The 14,410-nt window shown below is 32.0% G+C and overlaps 1 protein-coding gene across 2 annotated transcripts; it reads right to left on the reverse strand.

Moving 5' to 3' along the window:
* Positions 1–1,179: 1,179 nt before the first annotated feature.
* Positions 1,180–14,037, reverse strand: LOC134685041 (uncharacterized). Of its 2 annotated transcripts, none has more exons than XM_063544409.1 (9): positions 13,673–14,037; positions 10,545–10,744; positions 9,899–9,995; positions 8,772–8,952; positions 8,136–8,221; positions 6,157–6,947; positions 5,476–5,615; positions 3,660–3,847; positions 1,180–2,870 (listed from the first exon to the last, which is right to left on the reverse strand). In XM_063544409.1, the coding sequence occupies exons 1-9, from the start codon at positions 13,806–13,808 to the stop codon at positions 2,065–2,067; spliced, it is 2,625 nt and encodes an 874-aa protein (XP_063400479.1). In that variant the 5' UTR covers positions 13,809–14,037; the 3' UTR covers positions 1,180–2,064. The 2 variants fall into 2 exon arrangements, with proteins under 2 accessions (XP_063400479.1, XP_063400480.1); XM_063544410.1 differs by lacking the exon at positions 13,673–14,037 and adding an exon at positions 11,537–12,994.
* Positions 14,038–14,410: the final 373 nt, after the last annotated feature.

Genomic DNA, 14,410 nt, shown 5'->3' on the forward strand with positions numbered 1-14,410 from the left:
TACTACTGTTGCCTTTATTTGACAACGAATGTCCATTCAATCTGATTAAAAATAATACAACACTCAATTCTACTTTTAGTTTAAATATTTTTCGGGATCCTTTGGTTCTTATAATAATACACACGTAGGCTGACATTGTTTAAGTACCAGTAACATAAAGTAGAGCTGAGTGATGACGAATGCTTTTAAGGGAGTATGCTGCTCAGGTTGATGTAATTAGAATGCTTTAAAATGGCATAGAAAATAAAGATATAACACTTTTTAACATGTTTTCATGTTTAATTAAGAAATCCATGTCAAAATTTTTTTTTATCATACAATCAGAAAAGGGAGGTAATTCTTCCCATTTTCAATAGAAAAAATACCTTTACCTTTAAATAAAAAAAATCTCATATAAGTAAAACATAAAACAATAAATCAATTACAATTCATAATATTTAGTATAAATTCTTGTCAAATTGCAAAGAATTTAATACTTGTTTTGCAGAATGATGATAAATTTCAGCACCACCTATAACATGGATTTTTCCAAAAATCCACACTTCCTACAACTTTTTAGGTAGTAAAAAATAGGAAATTGTAATTAGAACCATATTTCAATAATTAATAGTTAAAAAGGAAGGTCTTATGACCTTAAAAACTGATACAAGAAAAAAATCCATGTTGGAATTAGAAAAAAATCTTCATTTCAATTTTCAAAAACTGAATTTTGCCCAAAATCTTCACTTTTTACGACCTTTAAAGGCTTAAAAAATAAGAAATTGTAATCAGAACCACATTTTAAAAATTAATATTTAAGAATGAAGGTCTAATGATTCTTAAAACTGATTAAAGAATAAAATCCATGTTGGAATTCCAAAAAAAATCTTCATTTGAAATTTTCAAAAACTGGATTTTACCCAAAATCTACACTTTTTACAACCTTTTAGGGTGTACAAAATAGGAAATTGCAATCATAACCACATTTCAAAGTTACGGGTTAAAAAGAAAGGTCTAATGATCTTAAAAACTGATACAAGAAAAATATCCATGCTGGAATTCGAAAATTTATAAGCATAATTGAGATTTTCAAAAACTAGATTTTACTCAAAATCCAGACTTTCTACAACCTTTAAGGGGTAAAAAATTAAAATTGTAATTAGAACCATATTTTAATAATTAATAGTTAATAAGGAAGGTATTATGATCTTGAAAACTGATACAAGAAAAAAAATCCATGTTGGAATTAGAAAATAAACTGAATTTGAATTTTCAAAAAACTGTGGTTTTGCCCATATTTTGTTCAATTTCAGTAGTATTACTGCCTCATTTTACTTTAAAAACTTCATAAACAAAAATTAAAGTATATTTATGGAGCAAATTATTATGTGATGTTAGCTAGTAAACATAGTTTTCCAACTTTTTCCTTTTGTCAATCTGTAACACACAGTCATATGTTGACCATCACAGGAAGTTTCTGGAAAATAGCCAAGTTCAAAAATCCAGAATTTTGTTAAAATTTAACCCTTTAACATCATAACTGGAAAAATTAATAAACTTATCATGCATACCATAATATGATACAATTGTTATTATACCTTGAAAATGAAAGGGAATTAAAACAATTACATGTAAGGCACCATTCAGGTACCAACGTTCCCTTACAATGTAAATATTGACAAGTGCAGTAAGAGGTCCATGACAATACTCAAAATTATCCCCTTTATTTTTTCAGAATAAATCATTTGTAATAGCTGATATATTTTTTAAGTACAATACAGTCCCTATGATCAATTTGAATTAAAGTATTTTCCAAAATATCAATAGAATTAGATGACTCTCCACTCTTGCTTAGACCAAAATTTCATGCTTCAGATAATAAATGGATAGAAAAATTAACATTCTCAATAACAAAAAATACCTGAACATTAATTTACATGCCAATTAGTTTTTTAAACAAAACAAATTTACACTCTGAAAACCATAGTCTATATAATAAATTTTGAATATGAAATAACCTAAAGCAAAATTGGAATGCAGTTCAAATTCGGATATACAAATATGAAAGATACATGCTAAAGTACATCACTCATCTGGTTTTAAACTTTTGAAAAAGTCTGATATGGCATCAACTATCTTCTTTGATTTGGTAACACGCACTTTTCCATTTACATCCTCCTCTTTCAGAACATCTTCTATTCCTTGGCGGCCATCTCTTGCATATGAAATACGTAGGTGAGAAAAAGACATGCCACTTGCTGCTATTACATTTGCAGTTCTTAGTGTAATTACTTTCTTCTCTGTAAGAGGTGTCAAAGTAGGGAGAAGTAGTTTTGTTTTCTGGTTGTGGTCATATCTCCTTGCAGCTGAATCAAAGGAAAAAGATGACAATTGTTTTGCTTCTGTTGATGGAGCCAAGTGATGGAAAAGACGACTCAAAGCAACAACGTCCTCCATTGAATCATGACCGTCATATGTTTCATTTAATACTGTATTGTACAAATTTGATTGTGCATATGAGGTTAATCCAGGTAACAAAGATTTAAAAAGTTGTAGTGTGTCTAAAAATCCAAGAATGGAACATGAAAATTCATTCATAATTGAACAGTTATTTAAAGCACAAAACAGCACTGGTATGTCATATGACTTGATGTTATGACCTATAATTACATTTTTCTTGTATTGTGCTAAAAATAATATTAACATCTTTAAAGCCTCTTTGATGCCAACAGATTTCACTTCCTTGTCATGGCAAAACATCTTGCTACCTTCAACTTTGATCCCTGTTATTTCCTGTGCCTTAGGTGTTATTGGTTTCTTTGGAAGTACATATGTGTTGATAGAACCTTTGTCAGATGTTGCAGAAATCTGTGTTATGTGAGAGTTTCTTGCTGAAATATAAAAGGCATAATATTGGTAAATCACTTTCATGATAGGCATGTTGAACAAGCACTACTAGCCAACAGAATCATGCCAATAAGAATTGAAAAATGCATTTACTAGAAATTTTTTAAACTATACAAGCCCAAGCTTTCGAAGCCGGTCATTCATATTATCTATACTATTTGAATGCTCATTGATCCCAGTTTTTGTTTTCAAGAAAGTAGTAAACTGAAGCTAAAATTGTCAAATCAACGACTATAACATAACCTGGGTACTGAACAGTCCATTTTGAGAATAAACTTGTTTTGTAAATTTGAGACCTAACATTTGACCATACATTGTTCTTTGACCAAAGAATCCATACATATTTTGGACTTTTTATAGCTTACTAGGAAGTATGGGCTTTTTTCATTGTTGAAGGGAATACAGTGACCTATTGTTGTTAATTTCTATGCTATTTGATCTCTTGTGAAGAGTTGTTTCAGGGGCAATCATACCACATATTTTTTAAATACACAATATATTGGAGGCATACAAGTATAACATATAGCACACACAGCTCACCCTTTTAGAGTACCTGTATATAATTTATGTTTTAAGTGTGGTTCATCGTTTTTGTAGTTGATCAATTTTATAAAGAATTTGTCTGGTAATTTAGACACATGTATAAAGTTTCAATTTTTTTAATGAAAAATAGGGTTGCAATTTCAACACATGACCATATGAAAGCAATTCTGAAAACATATGTCAAATCAAAATTTCTATAGTAGAGATATATCTTTTTACTGCAATCATACCTAAGCCTGTTGCTTCAATGTCAAAGAAAATGTTATTCACTGTAGTGGACCATTCAATAGTTTGGTATGCAGGTTGAAGTGATGGACTTGGAATTTCTTCAATGTCATCTGAAAGGTGGTCTTCCAAGCCAATGCCAGAAGAATAAGTGACACCTTCTCTAACTTCTCTTGTTGCAAGCTTTTGATGTCTGAAATAATCCAAAAGGAATAAGTAGCAAAATGAGGCATCATAAAGGGTCTCTTCAGCCTTAGTCAATTAATTATCAATTACTGTGGATTCATAATTATTCGTTGGATACCAATTTTCGTGGATTTCGTGGGAACAGTAGAACCACGAAATTAAATGTTCAACGAATTACAAATTTTCAATAGGCTTGTATGCAGACTTCGGCAAAACCACGAAATCAAATATCCACGAACATGTAAGTTTAGCTCAATCCACGAAAATTGGTACCCACGAAAATAAAAGAATCCACAGTAGTCAAAATACATTGAGTTATCATACAACATAGGTATTTGTACAAAGGCGGTACTTATTAATTTGAAATTGTTTGACATTTGTTTCTTTTTTTCTTCTAAAAGTAAAAGAAGTTTAAAATAATCATTTAACGAATTTTAGTCAGATTAGGTTTTATTTCTAATATATGAAAATGTTCCACAGTGTTTAGTACATTATTTACGAATAATACGAACATATGGATAGAGTAGCTACTAAATGTAGAAGGACTTGATTGTTTTACTCACAAACTGAATACAGTCCTGACATTTTGGTGTTTTTTTTTAAAGCATGCTTTATCATTATTATACATGTTATATGCAGCAAAGGTAAAAATATTTTCCAATTGGTTGCAGGAAAATATTGTCACAAGTGCACTGTGTTTGTATGCTTATTGTGACATTCATCAATCAAATAAACTTATTTGATAGTCAGCTCATTGGTAATCCCACCCTTAAAATTCAAATAGTCCTGTCAAACTAAGATTTAACCTCAAATTAATTGCAACAGAAAATGTTTCAGTTAATCTATAGCATTATGCCCTTTATATACACAGAAAAAAGTCCCATAAAATCTAACTTGAGGAAAACTCAAAATCAGCATTTCTAATTTCCTATGGAAATTTATATTGGATGGGGAGATAACTCTTGCAAAAATAAGTCTTTTTTGGTCAGTTTTTGGTTGTTTTTCTAGAAATTTATGTAAAGTATGATACTTTGATGGGGTTATAAGTTTGTATTTGACTAAATTATATAATCTTCTGCTCCTGATATATACAAAACCGAAGTGTTCTGGATAGTTTTATTTTTTTCTTGCACCTTTATTAAAGAAATTGCAAATTTGAAGCTTTGTAATCATTTTGAAAAAATAATGTGAAAATTTGGTATTGTTTATATCTGTATATTATACTTAAAGTTGTTTGTTATACTCTAAAGACCGCTAAAAAGTCAAGAATCAATACATTCTGATGAATAGAAGCAGTAAAGATATAATTTTGTATCCTTTTGTATCAGTTTTTATTGATATATCTGCCTTTTTTTGCAAGAGTTATCTCCCTTTTCAATGCAAATCTCCATAACATGGTGATTTTTTAGTCTTCCTAAAGCTAGATTTTATGGCACATTTTTCTGTGTATATTTGGGGTATGATGCTCAAGATTAAAACTTTAAAAATGTACTGTTGCAATTACTTTCAAGTTAAGGTCAAATTTATGCTAGATTGACTTGAATAAAAATTAGTAACACAGAAATAATCCCCTAAAAGATGGATCCTTTGGGAGAACATTCCGCTAATTTCAAAAAGCGTTAAAAGTTTAGGTACCTTGTTGACTTTAAATTTCTTCGTCTTTGTTTGAACCTATAAGTATTTGCTATCGCCTTTCTTTTCCGGTGTTGAATATCTCTTAGGACTGCCAAACGTAGAGTATAATATCCTGGGGATACAGACATGTTCTTGTTAACCTGAAATATAAAAATATCACATTATAAATAATCATTACTATTCATGTTATTATAGAACTGTCATTGTAGTTGCAATACTTTCATTCCTGCATATCAAAAGAGATATATATTGTTTTGAAAATATTACAAAGGTAACACAGTTATCTGTGGACACAGCTTTCTTCAATTGACATTGATGTCATAAACAATCAGCCATAATAGATTAATAATTATATTTTGATATCTCCTGCACATAGGTACCTAATTCAACATGATAGATGATTAAATTTAAATTCCAATCCTAATTAGTATAACTTAATTCTGAATTTGTTTTTCATGTATTTATTCTTTTTTATTTGGGAGAGTGGTCTGTTGTCTTTGGTCAATTGATGTTTAATTTTTGGTTTGGCCTATTATCCTTTGTCTCATTTCTTTCAAGTAAGAATTCATCAGTTATGCTCAGACAAAATTAAATTATCAGTGGGATATTTCCAATTATCATTATCATGGTATTTGTGCAATTTATTATAATTAAGGAGAATAATTAACAGTAAAACCTTACATCTAATATATATTTATTCCCTTCATTCTTCTGAGCAACACAAGCCGCTATTCTATAGTTCAAAGAACCAGACGAACTGTAGTGTTGTTGTTTAGGGGCCTTGGAAGCTACAATTCTATTAAAACTTTCGTTTGCCTGAGTACTTCCTAATGACGAAAGTTTACCACTATTCTCAGCATACTTGGTGAACACACTCTTTAAATCATTCTGAAGGGCCCCATCTGTGAGTGGTTTACCATGTGGCAATGAGTTAAACTTTTCATTTGGGTTATCCAAGAACCTACACCAAGTGTTGTTACAACGCTCATGCTGTCCAAAAGGGTGACCAGAAAGAGCCAGTATACTTTCTTTTATCATGTCTGGATTTCCTTTGCCTTGAGCCAGTATATAGTTGAAACAGCGTTGTAAATACTGAATAACTTTTATTGTCAATGTTTTATGCTTCTTCCTTATTTCATAAAGACTGTTTCCCAGCAGTTTTTTAACATGGTTTGAGTCCGACACCTTTGTTATATCCTTGTCAACATTTGCTCTTAGTCTAGCAATAGTAGTGCTGTCTTCATCACCTACTATTGAGCTAACACTAACACCCTTTTTCCCCACATCTTTGACCATTTCTGTGACCATGTCTGCTTCCATACTCTTTGCACTCCCAGACCAATTCATGTGACACTCGTGCACAGGTGGTGAGCTTTTAGATTTTTCTGCCAAAGAGCAAACTCTGCATGACTTTATTCGGACTGCATAATTAACTATTTTTCCAGTTTCGGTACCTATCATAGAACAATGACCTGAAAAAAATGAAGATTCAATAAATTGATAATAAATTTCTCACATTTATATAAATATTTTAAGAAGTCCATGAATGTCAGCATACATTTATACATTGTATATTCTAAAATCATAATTCATTACTTTTTTATCTAGTATACATGTATATTTCCAAAGCAAAGGCATTCCATTCCCATTGTGGAACAATTTATAAACCTCATACACTACATGGTTAAATTCAGCATATTGTTGTTTGCCCCTAATTCCTAAACAGTTAGGGCCATAGCACCGAAATCAATCTTTTTTTTAGTGGAACCTTGTGGAACAAGATCCATACACTTTCACACAAGTTATTGTCTTAAAACTAGAAAAATGCTTTTTTAATACCGTTTTTTTTAGGCCCATAATTCCTAAACTGATGGGACTATAACCCCTTAAATCAATCCAAATCTGCCTTTTGGGATTTTAAACCTTGTGTTTAAATCTAAAATAGACCCATTCACTTAAACTTAAGTTATTGTGTGGAAACTAAGTGTCTTCAGACCACACAGACAACGACGATGTGATACCAATATACAGCAGAAAATGGTTTTTGTTCGTATAAAAACAAAAGGATCATGAACTCTCCTGGAAACTATGAATCTATGAGTTGGCGAACAGGTTCTATCAATTTCTACAGTGTACACATTTTATGTATTAGGTGCATTAATTTTGAATTAAACACTGTTTATCCAGTCAAGTTCATTCATGTATAAATAGGGTCAATGCAGTCACAAAATTTTGCTATTCTATAGTTTTTTGACATGTTTATGGTTTAAAAATCTAACAAGAGCAAAGTCAGCAATGGACATTTGCCCCTATTCATTATAAACAATGCACATACTTGAAATTGCATTCATTGTATTGTGACCTTTGGTAATTCAGAGTTGTAGAAAGTAATTTTTTTTTTGCAACATTTTAAAGTGGAAATTTATATGGAAATCTTTTATTTTATGACCAGTGGTTTGCTGTTTAACCTAAATGTAATTGGTTGTTGTGTCATTAGATATAGGAAGATATGGTATGAGTGCCAATGATACCTCACTCCCTCCAAATATTAATAACATCTTATTAAAGTAAACAATTATAGGTCAATATGAATATACGGCCTTCAACACAGAGCCTTTTCTTTGACTATTTATACAGACATCATTTAGAGAATTACCTACCAGACAAACTGTTATAAGACCTTCCACTGCCCCTCATTTGCCATCCCGCATCTACAGCAGCTGTTATACTATCTTGGTCTTTATTTCTGAAAGAAAAAAGATCAATTTCCATTACAGTATATAACACTGACAAACTATACAATTTTGTAAGCAGGTCTATAAGTGACACCAAAGGTGAAAGCATGACTAGTACTCGCCCGTCAGTAAGGTTTCAACTTTTTTGGGATTATTTATTCCCTATTGAAATAACAATAAAAAATTAGCTATGAAACTCTTCTTTGATGAGTAACTGATCAAGTTCGCGTTTGTTTTCGTGGTCAGTTTTATTTTTTTTGCAAAATTACTGCTTATGGAGTTTATTTTGAAAATTCCTCCATATAGCTTTTTTTTTGGTATTTTTTTCTTAACAGGTTGTTTTATTGAGCTGATTTTAAACCAGATGCCATTCGCCCAATCCGGCATTTATTAAAACATCATTTCTTATTTACTTATATTGTCTAAGCTATCAATCAAGTTTCATGAAACTTTGTTCAATAGTTCCCGAGGAGAAAGAGATGAAAAGAATACATGTTAATTTGTTTCCCTACCAATGTGAGGGAGCCATTAATATATAATACTAGTAAAAATATGTCTTACCTTTTAGTTAACTCTACTTCCTCACACAGGGCTTGATCTACTGTTTCTTTTGCTACTTCTTGTAGTGCAACTCCAACATCCTTTTGCCTAGCTGACATCATACAATGGCTCACAGGAGGAATATTTAAACCAGATAGTAATGTGTTGACTTGCCTTTCACCCAGTCCTGCATTTATTGAAGCTATTAAAAAAAAACTATAAATAATAATAGTGAAGGCAGTTCTATAAATCAAAAACCTAATCTAATACAATATTTTTGTAAATCATTTTCATTTGGTAATAACTGACAGTAAAATTCTCTATGTATACATGCATGCCTTGGCCAGGACAGGGCATGTTTTTTACTGCCATTTGGCAACAATTTTTAAATTGCAATAGATTTAACACTGATTATACTGCAATCACCTATTTTACTATACAGATAAAGCTATACGTATAAACATTAGCTTTACACGTCAATGCCCTCAATTAATCTATAAGCCCCGCCTTCTTACTGGAACTACTGTATTCCATCAACAACGTCACGTCACGACCATGACATGTACTTGATTAATAACATTTGATAAACATGGTTTATAAATAACAATTTAAAGACATAAAAGTTTAAATTCATAAAAGAGTGACCATTGTTACTTTACACTGTCAGGGGTTAAAAAATCCACTAGCCCGACGCCCGGGACTAGACATTTACGTCTCGGGCAACCAAAACTTATAACCCAGTATGCCCGACGGACTAGTAACAAAAAATTCTTGGCGTGTCTAAAATAGAAAGTGGAAAATCCCTTCATCACTTTTCTGTCTTAGCCAATCAGATCGGGATAAGCAAAAAAGAACGTTCATAGCGACATGGAATGAAAGATTCCTGTGGGCAAGGTCACTTGTTGAGGATGAAAAGCCAGAGACTATGTACAAAATGCCCTTTCAAAAAATGACACACATTCCCAGCATCTTATGCAGCACACCCTGAGTGATTTGTAAGTGATACTTGGGCTAGCAGGTTGGTTTTGATGGGCTAGCAGTTCTTGAAACATGGCTAGTAAAAACCACCTGCCAAAAAGTCCTGGGCTAGTTAGCTGTAACAAAAATTTTTAACCCCTGGACTGTATGTATGTTATTAAATCAAATACCTGAAGCAAGCTTTACATTTGCATCCCATATTCTCTCCTGTCTTTTCCCAGTTGGTATATTATTGACATGTCTACACACTGTGTTACTACAAGGAATCTGCCAAAAAAGTTAAACCACATCTTTACATTTATTCCATTTTATTCATATATAATTACATTAGATGTGCTTAATACAAAATGTACTTCGGTCAATGCTTTTACACCCAAATGAATTTACAAAAAGAAGCATTCAATTCTTAAATATATTACACTAATTGAAGCAAAAGTCAGTCCATTTTCTACTGTAAAATTTTACAAAGCAAAATAAAGCAAAACAGAAAATAAACTTAAATCTCAAAGTTTAAATTTATCAAATTCATTTAATTTCTGAATGACTTAAAAACTTAAAAAGGGGCAAAAGTCAGAAACAATGATTGAAAGTGATCCCACATTGGAACTATAAATTTCAAATCATTTTGATGATGCAACGTTAAGTAAGAAAACAGAAAACAATTTCTTAGGTACTGTTGCACCAACAGACATACAAGGGAACAGTCTATTGACAGTCACACATGTTTCGAAAGTCAATTCGGCACCAAATTTTTCATCAGTATTATAACAACAAACAATTTCAATGATCACTCAGTATATTTTAACCCAGTTGTACCTTTAGAATAGCAGACAATCCACATGTAAGTATACTGGTAGTGTGTCCAAGTTGTAAAGGAAGTCCACATTTTGCACACCCACGCAATCCATCAGCAAGTATACCAAGCTCAACAACTCTTCTTCCTTCTCGCCATTGTGTAAAGCTTCTTGAATTTGGCACTTGAACCTCTTCTTCATGATCAACCCCAATTGGAAACACTAAAATTACAAAAAGTAACTTGAAGTTAAATAGATGTCATAAAATCTGTATTTTATTCTTTTACATAAGAATTATTTCTTGAGAATCAGGCCATGGAAAATTAATTGTTGGTTTCCCCAAACTAAGGAAAATTTAAAGACCCGGCAGGCAGGCTATTTTTTTTTTTTTTAATTTTTTTTTAAATAACCCGATCGGGTTAGGGGAAACCATGCTTCAATTATTTTTCCATGGCCTCAGTTGTGATGATAGAGTAAGGAAATATTGTAAATGCCTTCCCTTTCAATAACAATTGATAGATCTAATTCTATTTATATTTGCCGTACTCTAATAAACAATATATTAAATACATGTATATGTCAACTTTCTCCTATAATAATAAGCATCTACTTTTAGTTATTCCTATTCAGTTTTCAGTTTATGGCTGTTTTTAAGTTAGGGACAGTACTGATATAAGTAGCTTAGATAAGGAACATGTTAAGGGAAGATACTGTAGATGTACATGATATTTTCCAAAACATATATGAAATAAAAAATGTGTTAAGAAGGTTTTTTTTTCACATCACCAAATTAACCCCCTTTTTCTAGAATTTTTCAATAACCATAACATAATAATTCAGTATTCCATCAAAAGAAATGAATTATCTAATATATATATATATTTTTTTTGTCAACAGATACTATGAAAGTTCAGCCTACATGTAAAAATTTTCAGACAAATATCAGAGGGTGGTAAATGTTTTTTGTCTTCCTTTTTGTTTCATATGTTTCCTTGCCAGGTGGTTTTTACTTACAGTAGTTTGTGATAATCATCAAAACAACTCTACAATTATTTCTATGCAATGTTTTTGCGATTTTAATTTCATGTTTTACAGTGTTCCGTTATCAGGTCTGTTCATGCTTAATAATACAGTTTCGCACCCTACATGTTTGCACCTCTCATGTTCGCCCCTAAGTTGGTTCGCACAGAATACATGTTGAAGTCAAATTTTCATAAAAATTCCAGTTAAATTATTAGATATTTTTTAATACATGTACATTTATGTATACAAATGTACATTGTATGTATACAAAAATATTATAAAAATTATCTTACCATACAAATCCTTGACAAAACCAATAAAATGTGTTTGAATGGACTTTGGCTGTGAACGTGTAAGGTGAGAAAGTGAAAGGGGGCAAAAGAGAGTATGGGAAACATGTTTTCAGGCGAACAAACACAGATTTTGGGGGAACTTTTCTTGGAAAAATTATTGATTATATAGGAATTCACTGAAGCATGACCAGAGCCCTCCCCTCTTAGGAAGTTATGAAAAATTCTGGATCTGCTGATTTCCATATAATCAGACCTCACCCCATTATCATGGTTGTATTGTCATGTTTTGGACAAAACATAAGGATTAAAGGTCATAGTTGTAATGCATAAAAACCCTTATTCTTTATTCCATGTATGTTTAGTATTTGATGATTGTTTTTTTTTAATTAGATGTTAACTTAGTGGCTTTGAACTAGCTGTCAGATGACTGCCGGTACTCTCAAATCTGTTCCTAGTCTTTTTGTTGTCAGGATGTACATGTACAAGTACCTCAGGCCATGTCCAATTTTATTTTTGTCCATCTGATGAGTTAAGCCTTTTTCAACTAATTTTTATACTTCGTTTTTATGTTGTACTATTATACCACTGTCCCAGGTTAGAGGAGGGTTGGGACCCCCATCACATGTTTAACCCTGCCACATTATTTATGTATGCGCCTGTCCCAAGTTAGGAGCCTGTTATTCAGTGGTTATCGTTTGTTTATGTGTCACATATTTGTTTTTCGTTCATTTTTTATATAAATGAGGCTGTTGGTTTTCTCGTTTGAATTGTTTTACATTGTCATTTTGGGGCCTTTTGTAGCTGACTATAGATGCGGTATGGACTTTGCTCATTGTTGACGGCTGTAAGGTGACTTATACAATGTAGTTGTTAATGTCTGTCATTTTGGTCTCTTGTGGATAGTTGTCTCATTGGCAATCATACCACATCTTCTTTTTTATATAAAGGTTTGACTGACTAGTTAGATTTAGTTAGATTTTTTTTCTTTGGTTATATATACGTACATCTTGACATCAAATTAGCAAAATGCCACACTTCCTAGTAGAAAATTTTGCTTTCAAATAAAAATAAAATTATAGCAATCATGGCTTCAACATAGTCAAGATGTCATATAGATTTTTACTACCCACTTCCATACTTAATCCTGCTGCAAATGTTTGCACCTGTCCTATTAAGTCAGGAATCTGATGTACAGTAGTTGTCGTTTGTTTATGTAATTTATATGTGTTTCTTGTTTTTTATATAGATTATACCTTTGGTTTTCCCGTTTGAATGGTTTTACACTAGGCCTAAAATAAAATATTGTTTGTTTCCCCAATCCCGACTGATACTGCAAAACTTGATGCTACTCATGAAATTTTATTGTCCAAACTAAGTCAAATATTATTTTATTCTTTTTGGATTTTCAGGCTTGCTGGATCGTGCGATAATGTTAAGCTTTTTGGAAAAATAAAATTATTTTCCTACCTACCTTCACACACCTGGCTAGGCAGGGTCGAGATTGGGGACTTGGGGAAACAACAAAGTTTTTTTAATTATTTTGATTTATATGTATCACAATACATGTATGTATGCAGGCATTTCGTAAATATGTGAGGCATTTCTTAAAAAATCTGACATTTCGAAAATTCAATGTGATGTTCAGGGTTAGTGTTATCGTTATGACTCTATGTAATCCGAGATTACTCTGACGTCCAACGTCTGTTTTGCCAGACAAGCTGGTTTCGTCCCACTGCAAAACAGCAGTTGTACGTCGGAGTAATCTCGGACTATCTGCAGTATCATTATGATGATGTTATTTTCAAGTTCCACCGCCACAGGCTTTATCACTTACTCGTCGTATTCTGTTGTGTTGAATAAGAATGATCTTCTAGTGGAACATTCCAACGCTTCTTCTGTGCTTCAGAAACTTTCTCGTATCTATCCTTGTACTTTTTGTGGGAGAAACCACCTTTCTTGAATCGTCCCATTGTGTCGTCTGGCAATTTGTTTACATTGCCGGGAAACGGCGCGTCATTCGCAGTGTCGTAAAACTCGTTAAAACTATTTCATTTTAACAATAAAAATATTTAAAATTATTCTGGACATATAAAAATAATATTTTTGTTTGTTATATGATTTCTTTATTATTTAAATAAAAAAAAACTCCGACCACGTTTTACGATAAACAACTGATTTTCCGCAGCCAAAAGCTGACCAGCAAACCTATAACCTTTATGTGTGTTCTTTGCAATACTGTTGGAGACTCCTGTTACCTATAACCTTTCTATGTGTTCTGTGCAATACTGTTGGAGATTCCTGTTACCTATAACCTTTTTGTGTGGTCTGTGCAATATTGTTGGAGACTCCTGTTACCTATAACCTTTTTGTGTGGTCTGTGCAATATTGTTGGAGATTTCTATCACCTATAATCTTTCTGTGTGTTCTGTGCAATATTGTTGGAGACTCCTGTTACCTATAACCTTTCTGTGTGTTCTGTGCAATATTGTTGGAAACTCCTGCTACCAATAACCTTTCAGTGTGTTCAGTCCAATGTTGTTGGAGATTTCTATCATCTATAACCTTTCTTTGT

Source organism: Mytilus trossulus, chromosome 9, assembly GCF_036588685.1.
Source record: "Mytilus trossulus isolate FHL-02 chromosome 9, PNRI_Mtr1.1.1.hap1, whole genome shotgun sequence".
Lineage (NCBI taxonomy): Eukaryota > Metazoa > Mollusca > Bivalvia > Mytilida > Mytilidae > Mytilus > Mytilus trossulus.